The sequence below is a fragment of the Zosterops lateralis genome (assembly GCF_965231275.1).
Source record: "Zosterops lateralis genome assembly, chromosome: 6".
NCBI lineage: Eukaryota > Metazoa > Chordata > Aves > Passeriformes > Zosteropidae > Zosterops > Zosterops lateralis.
This window is the reverse complement of record NC_139761.1, coordinates 24273889-24288732: the sequence shown is the minus strand read 5'-3', so window position 1 is coordinate 24288732 and position 14844 is coordinate 24273889. Positions and strand designations below refer to the sequence as shown.

Sequence of the window (14844 nt, the reverse complement as noted above, 5' to 3'; positions counted from 1 at the left end):
AACTGACTCCTTTTACAAAGATAAAGCTTTGAAAAATATAGAGGATTTAAAAATTGTACGGACTAGGTTTTAAAACAAGTTAAGGTGCATACAAACAAAACAAATACAGAAAGAAATTGCAAATAAAAGGAAATTACAGGTCTGTATTCTATTAGAATTAAAATTACATAAATGATAAATAATTAATAAAATAATTTACTAAGATTTCTACTTTCATGTCATAAGGTACTACATAGAGGATTTTGACAGTTAATTACAATGGCAGTAGGAGAACAAAGTATAAACTATAGTATTTAACCTAAAAAGTTCCTCATACTGCTAAAGATAGATGCAATGGAAATAAATGAAAGATTAATTAAAAATAGCTACTACTTATTATTTTTTTCTGAGGCCAATCAAATTGAAATGTAGAAACATTAAGAGTGGGAGGGAAAGGACTAGGAGAATTAAAATCCTTAAAATTTTCAAATCATTGCAAAGTCAATAAGACCAATGGGGATTGAGAACATGACGGACGTCCCAACTGTACACGTAAAATAAAAGAATGGATAAAACATATGTAAAGCATGAACATTTTTATATTAAAAAAACCAGTGTTTTAACTATTCCAGCTCTGATTAGCAAACTGATATAGGAATAGTGAAGGCTGGAAAGCGTGATCTGTACCATTTACCTCACTGATTCTCAAGAAAAACATGATGTCAGGATCCTGATGGTAGGTGGTCTTTGAAGAGAATATGTTGATTCCACATAACACAGGCTCAATTTAAAGTGTATGTGGAAATAGACAACGCACATCCCAAGCACAAACCACATGATATTACCTTTGTACACAGATATGTAACAGTGCAAACTCCTCCAAATTAAAGGTTAAACTGCTCCCAGAGGAAGAGCAGTCTAGCCAGCCCCACAGCAATGTAATCACATTACAGAACCCAGAGGAAGTTAGAAGCCATTGGGACAATCGCCTTTGGACTCCACTGTAGAGCAAGACACTGCTGCCAGTAGCTGATTTTCCACAAGCGAGAATCTGTGTTTAAAAACAGTTCTAATCCATTTTGCAGCAAGCAGCACAGCCTAAACACTAAGATGAAGCTGGAAACGGTCAAAGTCTAGCTGCCTTATTCACGTGGAACTGTTTCCCATGTTCTCACTAATAAAAATTCAGCCAGTGTAGTTTTCCTTTTGTCATTTCACAGAGGATATACTGTGTTATACCTGCTACAGTATTACTTTTGAGACTGTAGCATCTGGAAATTTATAATTCTGATTGTTATTTCATTTTTTTTTTTAACTTTATCTCCCCTTAGAATTTTCCATTAAATGATCAAATGATTAATAGACAAATTAATTGGCTGCCCCTCTTCTATTAGTTTCACAACTCCAGCTTGCTCACGTTTGTTCGCATTCTTGAATTCCTGGCAACATCATATCCTACTCCAAGCAGCACAGGTGAAGGATGAATCTCTACTGGTACAACTCTTCTCTGGGACACAGCAGCAGGGGACTCATCAAGCCTTCTGGATGGCAGGGGATTAATCTCTTCAGGCTGGAGGGAATTCAAACCACATCTACTTTTTGTTGCTCTTGTTATACTTGTACAACTAATTTTCAGCTACTGTCATTCTTAAACTGAGGGCAGCAGGTAAGTGTCCTGGACAAAGTTAGGATCTTTTTCTATCACCTCCTAATTTGATGCTGCAGACACCTAGAGCTGCCAATCCCTGGTTCCAACCATAGTGCATGAGAACACTGTGAGCCTAATGGCACAATTTGCTAGCAGATGTGCCTCAAAGTCAGCAGGAGAGAAACAGTATTCTGTGGTACCAGTGCCATACAAAACAACCATAAGCAGCACATGGCTACTTTATTCAGTCTATTCCTGAATCTCACTCTGTTCCTGATGTAAGTACATGTTGTAGTTCAACTTCTGGCAGTCAAATATCTACAGAGGACTTCCAGTCTAGCCCTGGCAAGCTCCTTCCAAAGATCTAGAAACTCATTTCAAAAGAAACTGCCACAGAGCATTTTCTCTAGTGGCTTTTCATTCAGTTTGGCAGAGCAGTCAACTTTTCTGTCCAATTGTTTCTCAGCTAAAAGCACATCCTTTTCGCAACTGCCAGCTAATTCATTTAGTTGAGACAACGTCAGACTTTCCAACTTGCTTAAAACTCAGTCTTATAACACCTTCTCTCACATGAGGAATCATTACTGGAGTTCAATATAAAGTCATATTTCTTTTAGATTTAGTCTCACAAAAAATATTGGTCTGCTAATGCAATAATTGCCAAAGCACATTAAAAAGGGATGTGAAAAAGTAAACATATATATGAAGTAACTGATGATGTAAAGAAGCCCAATAACTAATTCCTTTTTCAGTCACTAAATACAGCATATCCTCAATATTAGACATCCTATACAACTTCATCTAAATCTACTAAAAAGCTTTATTTATAATGGCCTTTCACAAAGCTGCTAAGGATGGACCCAATGATGCCAGATATTGAGAAGTCTCAGTTCCAGTTAATTTTAATGAGAGCTGAAAGTATCCTGAACATCCACCCTAGTTGCTAGTTATGACCTCACAGTCACACTGGAATGCCTGAATCGTAGTAAAATTATGCAAGAAGACATACACAGCACTAAATTAAAGCAGATAGATTCACCCTGCTTTCAATTCACTGTCAAAGATGTCCACATTCCCACTCTCTCCATGAGTCTGATCCTTTTCTACTTGTTTTCCCTCTCGGTTTTATTCTACTGCAGTAACCAAGGACAAAAAACAGTTGCACAAGCTCATGCTAAAAAACTGAAATATCTTCCCATGCCATTCAAGCTTCACATTATTTCAGATACCTGACTCTCTCTGCACAATACTGTGAACTGTGATCTAAGTTTTGAGAATATTTTGGCACTACACAGTTAGAGGGTTTTAGAGGATAAGGAAGCAACATTTCCTACTGATCCAATTTATCTGAATGTGATAATTTTCTCACTCTCCCAGCAGGATTACAGAGATAGGCAGGTTTGAATTCATATCAATGAATTAGAAATATAATATTAAAAGTAAAACAACATAATATATAGTTTCTCACAAGCTGCAGTTAATACAAAGCAAATACAGGCTAAACACACTGTTTCCCAGAGATATGTGAGGTATTCACCTACATTTCTATGAAAAGGAGGAATACTGAAGCTTTCAGACTTCTTGCCTCTCCTACAGCTGGAAATAGTGATAGGAACCGTAAACTCAGCTCAAGAAGGACAGACTGAGGGCATCTGCCTCAAATTATGTTGGGAGCAACTGTGACATAGTATGCTTGTGCTTAAATAGATGAATTTCAGTGCATTGCCAAGATTATGATTTCTAGCCTGTCTCAGTCTCTACCTCTATTTCTTTTGGCTCTAAGCAAGGCAGAACCAGAGACGCTATATGATTTTCCTAGAGAAATAAAAAGGGCACAGCCACAGAATCCAGTTATCTAAGTTCAACTAATTAACATGCATCAGATGAACCATGGTAACTCCCTTTGTACCCATGCTTAGAAAGACATGCTTGTTTGATTTGCAGGCCAAACTATTGACAGAAGGCTAAACTGTAAAGCAGTAATAAAATGCTCTTAACATTGAGCTTTTGGAATCTGAGCTAGAATTAAAATTGAGGATCACTAAGCCCCTCATTCTGTACATTGGTTTTAAGAAACCCATGGAGCAGTACCAAGGAATACACCACACTTATATTTTCTTCTCCCGAGAGTCTGCTATGATGTATCAAGAACTGAATGGACACACAGTAAAGTTCTCCAGAATTACTCTGTAGTAAACAGAAGTCAACTTAAAAGTTTGGGTCTATCTTGCATGGATTTATTTCTGTGTTTATCTTTAAAAGTATGAGAAGCTTACCACTGCTAATGGGGCTACTTAAGTGCGTAAAGCATTCAAAATCACTAGCCTAGTTTCCTTGCAATGTGGAAGCCATAAAACTATGTTATTTATAACACGGGGTGGCATTTATATCATCCACCACTTTAGGCAAAAAGTCAGGCAACTAGTCTAAGGAAACAATTTCCCACTAAACCAGGACAGATAAAAGTTTCATGGGAGAACATTTGCCCCCACTTTAGATACCAATCTTCGGACAGTTTTGGACAAGATGCCTCTCACTGTGCACTTTAATACAGGAAGCTTAGATAACTAGCTTAGACTAGACACTGAATTTCTGCATGGATAAAATTAAGGAAACCTCTAGAAACTCAAACCATGTGTGAAAACTTCAAAATGTAGGATTGGCCACTGAATGTAAAATTATATTAACTTCATCAAGAGAGCCAGATAAAGAGCAATAGGATTAAAGCAAACAGAACCACCAAAACCATTCATTGTTGATGTTTTGGTTTTATTTTCTATTTTTTAAAACTGAGTGCATTTAAAATCAGTACTTCATTAGCAAGAATCATACATACATATATACAAATCTACCATATGTATATATATATATATTTAATATATACTTTAAGTTCTTTGATAAATACAAATGAATGCAGTTCTGCTGCTGTGGAAATATTCATCCCCAAAGAAGGACTAAAGCAAAATAATTTTACATACAAAATTTCTCAGGACTCTGCTCTCCCTGTGAGAAACTTGGAAGGCAAGGAGAAACAATGGTTGTTTTTCCACCTTTTTTATTTCTCATTCAAAAACATTGAACTGTTACTTCTTTAGTAACAATTCAAATACTTTGGATTAACTACAAATATGACTTCCAAAATAAAAATCTAAAAAGAGGAGAACTCTATTTCAATCTGATGCTTTTGAAATAAACATTTCTTTGACAGACTTCTTGAGATATGAAGCATATTGAAGAACTGATGTACAACAGCAAGAAAACTGACTTTTATGCAGAATATTTTCTTCCAGATTTGGAAGAAAAATTTCGAGAGCAATGAATTTTTTATTTTTCTCCTTACCTTTTCTTGATGCCCAGTTGTTTTTACCAGGTCAGAAGGAAAGAAGCAAGAGAGAAACATAATGTATCCCCACACAAATTATTATACTGAAACAAAAAAAGGTAGTGGTGAAGACATATTCTAAAAGGTCTATATGTACCTTGGTCTTCTCAGTTTTATTAAAAAATTCACTAGCAAATTCCAATGACAGATAGACAATAGCAGATAGGACTTTCTCAAGCACTGGTCGCATGCATACCTCTCAATTTATTATTAGCCTATGTGTATAGAATAGAAATGTGCATAAAGAAATCAAATATTTATTTTCTGGTGATGCTTTAAGAACATTGAGACGATAAAATATACCAAAATACATAGCATAGTGTACAAAACTCACTGCATCGAGGTAAAACAGAAGTATCATTATAAAGGTATTGCTAGGATTTAAACTTAATCCTTCCAGAAAGAGGTATATCATTAAAATGAAGATAATTTTTCAAGTCCTTGAGTACTAAGAGGCTCTCGGGCTCATAAGTTAACAGCATCAGACAATGCCCTGGTTTCACAGCCCAGTCAGCTTTGTCAAGCTCCTGAAATGCTGAAGAGCTGGACTTCTCCACAGTACTCAAGTCTTTGCATTTTGAAAGGGATGCAAGTAATAACTTCTTCTCAGAGTTACCACCTCAGTGCTTTAGGTGTGAGGAGGAACAGACTTGCACAAATTCAAAGACTCCTGCTTTACAAGAAAGGAGGACAAAGAAAAAAAAAGGAAGAACATTGTAGTTTTAAAAAGTTAACAACTTTTCAAGTCAAGACTGAAGTGCATTCTAAAAAAACAAATACTGCAAAAACTGAGAGAAACAATTCAATTCACTTATACTGATAAAGGCCCTACTACTCAAGCTGCCAGCCTTTCACTGTTTTCCAGTATGGAGAATATCCAAAAAATGAGAATTGCAGGAGCTCATTGCTTCCTTGCTTACACTCACACTGAAGGGACCTCAGCAGTGAAGACAAAACCATCTGCCTTTTCTCAATAATTTGTATAATTATGCTGTATTTGTAGTTGAGTATTTACTACAAACTAAGAATCTTTCTGCTTACTAGGGGGCAGGTGGATGTAGATTCCCATGTTGCTGGCTACACAGTGGGTCAGAATTTGTGCTTCATTTTATACTGTAGCCTTATTCTATTTCTCTGGATATCCTGATACTACAGTAATATTATTTGAAATTAATATGAAAACAACACCTTAAGCATTTTATTTCATTATGTGTAAGTATAGGTAAAGTACTGTTACACAGTTAAAATTAAAACCCTACTGGGCATGTGAACTTCAACAGTAGACTTGAGCCTGCTGTGACGTGATAAATGAAGCAGCTGTAAATCTCTGCCTGTCTTTGGTTGGCATCCAACTGGAAATTGATCTCCCATCATTTTTCTTTAAAGCTTGGGTGTAACTCTGGAATCCTGGCCAACATTTCCTTTCTCAATAAAATAGGATCAACACACCTAAAGATGTAAGACAGCTACAACTGAACCTTACGGCAGATGCCCCATTTGCCTACTCACAGCACCACCAATAATGACAAATGCTACTTTGTGAAAGACTCCTCAGTATTGAAAAATAGTATATAAAACCATTTTTAATATGCATGTATATATAAAATGGATTTAGATCCTAGGCAGTTTTGTTTTGGTGGGTCCCTTAACATATAAGCAGTAAAAGTTACAGAGATGTTTTATATTCCCAGTTCCTCATAGAAATGGACTGGGAAAGCTGTTTCCAATACTTTGCCAGCCTACATTTTAATAGGGAAAAATAACTGCTGATTATTATGAAACAATGAGCCACATTTCAAGTAATCCAGCCAATCAGCAGAAAGGATTTGAGGCCTTCTGGTTTATATTTGTGTGCAAACAGCTGTATTTCATTTTTTAGCCTCTTTGTTTTCCAAAGCTTTTTAACTTTTTGTCAGATAAAATCCCTCTTGTCATGGTGGCCAAGACACCAACAAAATTAGGGTGGAGGAAGGGTGAAAGTTATAGTGAAATCGAAATCCCTCTGAGTTGAAGTCTGTAAAAAAACCCAACATACCTCCCAAAAATAAAATGAATGTGTAGAATAAGAACAGTTCATCTGTAGGTAAAATATTGACTCCAGAATGCATTATTTGGAATTGTAAATACTGGTTATTGTTGTGATCTCAAATCACAACAATAAGCTGCCTGCTTAAAAGCAGTATAAAAAAATACTCTATCACACAAATTTGATATCATAAAACTCCTAACTTCCTAATTTTGCTAGCAACTTATAACTTCCTTGGGAAAGTGTTTGGATTTATTTTAATAGAGCAGTTGGGGAAGAATGAACACTGGAAGAATTCCAGCTGCAGTACATGCAGTTCTTAAAAATTAAAAATAATAAAATAATTTCATGACTTTGTAACAGTTTATTGCCTCTTTTGAGCTTTAATTTAAAATTTAATAAGTTTTTTGCACTATAAAATCCTGAGTAGAATTTCAGTAGGGTCAAAAAGTCTAAATCTAGCTGGCATTGCAAATTAAAATGAGCCTGGTATTCCCAGGTCAGACCTCCTGGGACAGAAGTTAATGTCACAGAACTACTGTATACAGGGTATAAATCTGTGCTCCATATTCCAAGTACTCCATGCATTGGGCTTTCATGCTGTCTTGATCAAGCCTATATTTTAGTGTTTATGGGAAGTTTTGATTAGGAAAGTCCCAAAAATAATTGAAAGACTCAGCAGACAGCCTAAAAAAAGAATACATCATGTTAGGCATTGGCCAGAAGTCTGAGCAGAGAGGGGCAGAAGCCACAGGGCAGTGCATGAATTCATCTATGCTTTCAACAGCCACTTCAGAGACAGTGGAGAACACCCAAAAGAAAACCCCAGCATTTAAATTCAGTAGGCCAAATTCAAAGTCTTGCTCAGAACTCTCTGACCTCCAGACGCAGCCTTCTAATGACAAACACAGAAAGCAGTTAAAGTAACCTTTTAAATCTTTTCTCCCTGATATGGCCCAAGTTGACCCTCAAATTCCATGGGATGTTTTGCTAGAAACTAATCAGAAATGCAAAACGTACTTCTTAAAAATTGTTTCTGTTCTATGTAAAATTGATTTTTTTCCCCTTTAATACTAAAATTTGGTCCATCTGTTGAGAAAACAAAATATTCTAAATATATACAGAGAGTAGAACTGCTTCATTCCACTAGCTATATCCTGTGGTAGATGCATTTTCATTAGTATGTTTGTCTTGCAGACAAAATGAATATCAGATGGTGGTTCTGAAAAAGGGCAGACCTAACATGAGGTGATTAGTTTCAAAAACAGATTTTTATTCTTGATAAATTATTACCAAATACAATCATCTGTTGATTGAGGATATAAAACAGATTGGTCATACCATAACCCACAGGTTAAATGAAAAACGGAAATAATAAGTTTATTTAACATAGTCTTGCATTAAGTTCCTGAGCAGTGCAAATCTAAGGCAAATAATTAGATTTCCAATTTAAAGATATACATTTGTTAAATCAGACATTTCTTGAGGTCACAGATGCCTTTATTCGCTATTCTATCCACATTGCATGCTGTATAAGCACACAGGCTTCTACAAATGTGTGTATCATTTCAACTCGTAACCAATGATTCAGGTACTTTGTACAAAACTTATCAAATGGAAATGCCACTGACATTTTATTCAATTGAAATTGATAATTATTACATTTGTAGATTATTTGTGAAGAAAATATAAGAAAAGTGCTCATCTACAAAAATAAATTCTAGTTGAGTACTATGGAGAAAACAAAAGTGTTTCTTACACCAGTAGGAGTCCTAGAAGCAAAGAACTTTGACTTACTAAAAGCAACTCATAAAATACTTCCCTAGTAGGTATTCTTGAAATCATAGCTTAATTAAATATGGGCATTTGAGGAAGAAATTATACTCCTCCAAAATTATCTTATTTTATCTTAAATCAATTATAGCTGCCCTGTGTTTAACATGAAGACGAAAAAATCCCAGTGACCCTAAGTTTTCCCAACATTCACTTACAGCTAAGTAAAAAAAAATTACGTATTATCATATTTTCATATTGGATTCTATGACAGGTAATTATCTAGGAAACACTTCCTTCCTACATAGAAGTTCTCAGGACAATGATAAAGTTAAAACTATAAATATAAGCATTCCAAGTTTAGCAGTACAAACTTACAAAATTAATGCACGGAAATTTCCCATCTTAGGGAGAGTTCTGTGACAAGATTTTAAAAACAAAGCTACCTGCTGACTAGAAGTGTTTACCTTCTTTATGTTCCATTACCTGGAATTCTCCCATCAACCATAAAACTTATTTTGTTTTGCTGTTAAAACTCCTAAAATATATGCTAAGTCAATAAAAAAGCTATTACTTTGCTTCTGGTTTAATTATTGTGCAAAATTTTCACATATAAGAAAAGCTTCACCCTCACTTATGCTCCAGCTCTCAGCAGCAGGTTTATTCTTACAACATTCAACATTCATACACATTTTTAACATACTGGAGGAAAAAAAGTAAAGAATTTTGCATTATCGAGTAGATGGAACTATTTAAAGTGAAGAAAAATCAACATCATTAATTTTACTGTAAAATAATTCTGAGATTCTTAAAGTTTTCATAAACAGGTAAGTGGTTTTAGAGATTGCTTCTGAATAAGTTCAATCGCATTTTACACTTCCTGTAAAGCACTTGAAAGTACCCAAGCACAAAAAGTTCCATTGATGTGTAAATTACAATTTGAGTTTGTTTAGGTCTTCCCCACCCCCACCCCCACCCCCACCCCCACCCCCCCCCGCAATAGTAATTCTGCCATAGGTATCAGAATTTTCCAAAATATGGCTATATATTTTAATTAGGCAATAATTGTATTTCAATTAGTTAATGAAACTCTTACTGTTTAGAAAAGAATTTTGTTGCCCCTTTTTTTAAATTTGTGCTATTCAAATTATGATAATGGTAACTTATTTTATTTTATTCAGTGGTTTTGCATCTTCATTGCAGACTTTTTCCAGATGGGAAATAATGGGGATCCCTAAGAAGTTTATTATGGTTTCTAGCCAGTGGAATCTAAATATTTCTGGTACTGCCTTTTGAGTATCTTTTGTTCATTCCAAGTGCTATTACCCTGGATTTGATATAATTGACTCTTAATCCTGAGACTCCTCTGAATACCATCATTTAGCTCATAAGGCATGAGGCACACTGAAGTAAAGGGATCAGCAATCATCATTAGAACATCATTCATGTGAAGTTTAATTCTTCCCTCCTTATCAGACATCTGTATTTATTCTCCTGTTGTAGCCTTCTCTGCACCCCAATTCTTGTTTTTTTGCATGGAAGAGGCTCCGTGGTTACTGTCAAATGCACAGGGGATTGATTGGTTCACAGTTTTTTTGGTGAAGAGTACTTTGTTTGTATTCAGTTGTAATTAACATGCAGGAGAGCACCTACCTCTGATTATTATTGTATTTGCCATCTCTGTGAAACAAATACAAAGAAGGCAAGTAAAATTATACAAATAAATTTATATCAGACAGGAAAGGTGGAATAAACAGCATAAATGAGAAAATTCAAAAAAAGCATCCAAAGTCTTTCTCTCCCCATATTCATACCAGCCAATAAATCAAGTTTCTACAATATCAATGACTGACGATTCATATCAGTCAAGTAGAAGCTCAGGGAGTATTTCTCAGCATTTACTATTTAGAAGAAAAGAGTTCCTTCACTGAAATGGATTCATCATCTCAGTTCAGTACCTTTTCAGGGCACCTGCAAATTAACACATGGACTGATTTTGTAGTTTTCCTGTATATTCTCTAATTATTTAACAATGTACCAAGGAATTACCATCTTCACATGGGCATCATTAGAAGTTTAAATAAGGATACTCTGTTGTTTTCTAGTCTTCCTCTCCACTCTCCCTCAAAAGCTCCTAAGTTTTGTTATGAGTATGACCTTATCTAAGCTGGTAATTTTCACAAAATATAAGTATTATTGCTGCAGAGACAAATTTAACCATGCTTAACTTATCAAATAAATCTCTTGAACACAACATTACATAGCTCCTGAGGATCATAAAGTAGGTCTAGCATGGAGTTGTCACTAAGAAACAAAGACAAATTACATTTCCACTAACCAAATAGCTTCCTATCAGTGGGCTCAGCTGTGACAACAGAAATGTTTGTCTTCTCTTTTTCTGCTCTAGGACTAAGAGCCAAAAGAATGCTCGGTCAGCACTGTGGATGGTCCCACAAAAAAGCTCACTCTCTGACTTTTCCACATTGAATTTTTGGTTTTGTCTTTTTTTTGTACGATCCAGACAGCATTTGTTTTATATATAACCTTAAGTAAGGTGAATAACTGGCAAAGTCTGCATCTGCTTCACATGTCATAAAATGAGATTATCCAGTGTGTTAGCTAAATATGTATAGCTTTTTCTGCCAGGGATGAAAGTACGCAATATCACTCCACTATGATTGAAAAATTATAAAAATAATGTGCAACTCCTTCTTCCTGTAGGCAACGTCAGTGAAACGCAGAACAATTTTTATTCTCTAGCATCAGCAGAGTGTGTTCACATCACTCTGAAAAGGATATTTCTGTGAGTCTTCTGAGTATCTGACCAAAGATTTTACAACTTTTAATGAAAAAGCAATTACCAAAAGCACAGTCTATTTTCATGAAAATTTCCTCTTTAGTCCTCTGGGTTCCAAACTGTACTGGCTTTTTTCCTTTGTGGCTCTAGGCAAAGACAGAAACTCTAAAACACAGGTATCAACTAAGTAAAAACAGAATAAGATTTACTTGTTTGTTTGTTTTGGGGGCTGTTTGCACAATGAAAGACCCCATATGGGAAACTAAGAAAGAGCCCTCAGATCCCGGCTGAGACAACTGCAGAGTGATAAACTGCAGGCAGAAAGAATGCAAAGGGACTTCAGAGCACAAGATTTAAAAACTCACCAAGTTTAGGCTTCCTCTTGGCATGCAGAAATTAGCTCAAGGATATGAAATGGTCTAGGGCTTCAGGGGAGCCTAAGAATAACCATCAGGGGTAGATCACACTCTCTTCACTTAAGGTCCTTTTACAGATGTAAGGAATTAGAGTTAGGGACTTGGATCAAAATAAGAGTTATTTTCTGCATCATCATGTAATTGAAAAAAGTAAATACTCAGAAAATCTCCCAACATTGCCTGATATACAATTGTAAAAAAGTAGTAGAATGAAAAGTGTCCCTATATGACACCATTCTGTCTGCGTGCAAGAAAGTTCCAGAGTCCCAGAGAAGAGCAGCTGCTCTTGTCACTAACCAGCTCAAGACTTTTCCTATTGAAAGATATTTTACATTTGGAAAGATGATGGTTTTTCAGAGCCAGTGGATCAGCAGCCTATTTCCTTTGACTCTAGTGAAAAGATCAGTTTTATCGGGGTTGAATGCATATATAAAGATAGCAAATAGCCATTTACAGTAGCTTATCTTTATTCGTCTTTTGCTTGAATATCAACATATAATTTTGGCTTTAGTTATGTTTGAAAGAACTGGTCTTCACAACAACAAATTAACAGGAAGGTATCTTGGACAGCATTGTCAGGATATCCATAAATACTCTGCACAATTTCAGCCAATATATGTTGTTTTTATCATTTGATACATACATGGCTTTATTACAATGGTGATATTGGGTGCCATAAAGTTTTAACTACACAGTTAATTTCTCTTTTGAGTATTAATTTGTAACTTAGGAGCAACAGCATCAACAACACACAACAGTATAACACAGGATGAAGACTTTGCACAAAAGCCTTTCTAAAGAATGAACACTCTATAGAGAAGATTTTCTAGGAACTTAATCCTTCAGAAAAAATAATTTCCAGGTTCTAGAGATCATTTACCTCCCTCAAAAGCAAAAAAAAGATACCCTGGGAAATCTATTAATAATATTTTTAGAGCAAGCCTTTAAGCCTTTTGCTTTTAGCCTTTCCATAGCTGCACAGGAAAAGCAGGGCACAACATATGCAATGTTTATGAGAAATAAAACAGGATCACCCAGAGCCCAACAGCCAGTGTAATGGAAATGAGCATGTGCTTGGTGAAACCCTGGCTCCAAGACAGTTTCACTGCAGATCTCTCTTCACTGAGATCAGCTACCTGCCTGCCTTTACCCATTCTGGACTTTTTAGTTCCGATCAAATTGTTTCTCCTCTTGTTGGGATAACAGGGTGGTGCTTCTTCTATCAAGTAGAAACCCAGAGACACTCACTGACACTGAAGATAAAATGAACTGGTTGTTTTACAATCAGAACACATTCACATTTCCTGTACAACTAATTTACATTGATTGAATTTATGAGGCAGCTACCTTGAAAACCTTTAACTCCCAAACCAATATTTTCATGTGATGTACAGGAAGTGAGACTACAATTCTGGTTGCTAAGTGAAAGATAATATGTATTTATTTATTGCAAAGTGATCTGAAGACAAAAAAGGCCATGCAAAAAAACTATAGTATTTTTTTTTTGTTCCACATCTGATTAGCATGCACCAGAAAAAGTGCAGTTTTTGTAGTCCCCATTTTTTAGAGGTGTTGACTTGCATGACAATAAGGGACAAATACAAAATTGCTGAGTGTGCTCAATGAGGAACCTGAGTAATGAGGTATAGCACTATCTTTTCTAAATGGAAAAACATAAACAGAAAGGGCAGAAAATGCTATTAGTGAAGTTTAAAAAAATCAACCATTTAATACAAAGACAAGTTTTAAGCTACTTCTAAAGATATGGGATACATTTAACCATTTCCTTTTCCCATGCCTGTTTTTTTGACTACCATGAACGAAAACACACTGCATCAACAGAACTGATGCTGTAAATAAATCTATCAGAAATGTCGATATTTTACCAGCGGTTTCACTTTCATGTACAAATTCAGTCATTTTTCAAAATTTACAAACATGCTCATCACATGTAACAGAAAAAAATATCCAGAAAGCCAGAAATACTAGAATAGCTACAAGAAACTTCTGCAATATAGAAAAAAAACTCCAAAATTTTATGCCGCCTTCTCCTTTAAGTAACCTCTAATGCCATTAAGATAGCTTGTGACAATCGCCATATTATCACTGATGCTGCTGCTATAGTAGTCCTGTAAAACACAGTGACAGCTGTTGAAATAGAGACAGGGTTGAGACAGTTGAGTTCACTGCTAGATAGGGGCCAGAATTAGGTTTCAAACTTCCCAGCAACAAAAGCTAGAAAATATATGAAACTTCGGGGTGAGATAGCAGAGATGTGCTGACTTTGTAAAATATACTAAACTAGTGACAATTTTTGTAATAAAAAATTTGTCTGCCAAATATTCACAATTATGTGATCTACCATGTTAGGTGACAAACGACCAAAGTGCAGGACAGTGGCCTTACACAATACCTTTCATCCCTTTTTCCTACAGAACAGAAAGGTCATCTGGAAATACATCTGGAGCTGAATTCTACCTACACCCTTCAGTATCATTTGTCAAGAAAACTGGGATCAATGTAAAACACAACAGTAGCTCCCCCACATGCTGAATGGCCATGACATTTAAACCATGCAATTTTACAGCAGGCAACAAACAAGATTGGGAATTCAGGGTTAAAATCTCTAGTGAAATTTTGTCTTATAAAGTAATGAACGTTGACCAAGAGAGTAAATCAAATGGATCTCCTAACAAACTGAAAACAGCTGTTTGGCTGAGTGTGTCTCTGATTTAAGTTTGGTAATTATTGCCCTACTGTGGCTCAAGGTTATTCTGTATTAGTGAAATAGGATATCATAGGAAAAGCATCCAACTTCTTAAT

At 35.5% G+C, this 14844-nt stretch overlaps 1 protein-coding gene across 3 annotated transcripts in view; it reads right to left on the bottom strand.

The window, feature by feature from the left end:
- SLC25A21 (solute carrier family 25 member 21) overlaps positions 1-14844 on the bottom strand; it is a 233069-nt gene that overhangs the window by 162436 nt on the left and 55789 nt on the right. Inside the window, exon 1 of one of the 3 annotated variants that reach the window (XM_083863537.1) lies at positions 674-787. The exons of 1 other annotated variant lie outside the window; for it this stretch is intronic. Coding sequence is in view for 1 of the 2 variants with exons in the window: in XM_083863536.1 (XP_083719662.1) it covers positions 667-697 (31 nt within the window). In the remaining variant the exon portion in view is untranslated. Of the gene's footprint in view, positions 1-666; positions 788-14844 lie in introns of those variants that run through there. One more of the 3 variants, XM_083863536.1, reaches the window with a different exon arrangement.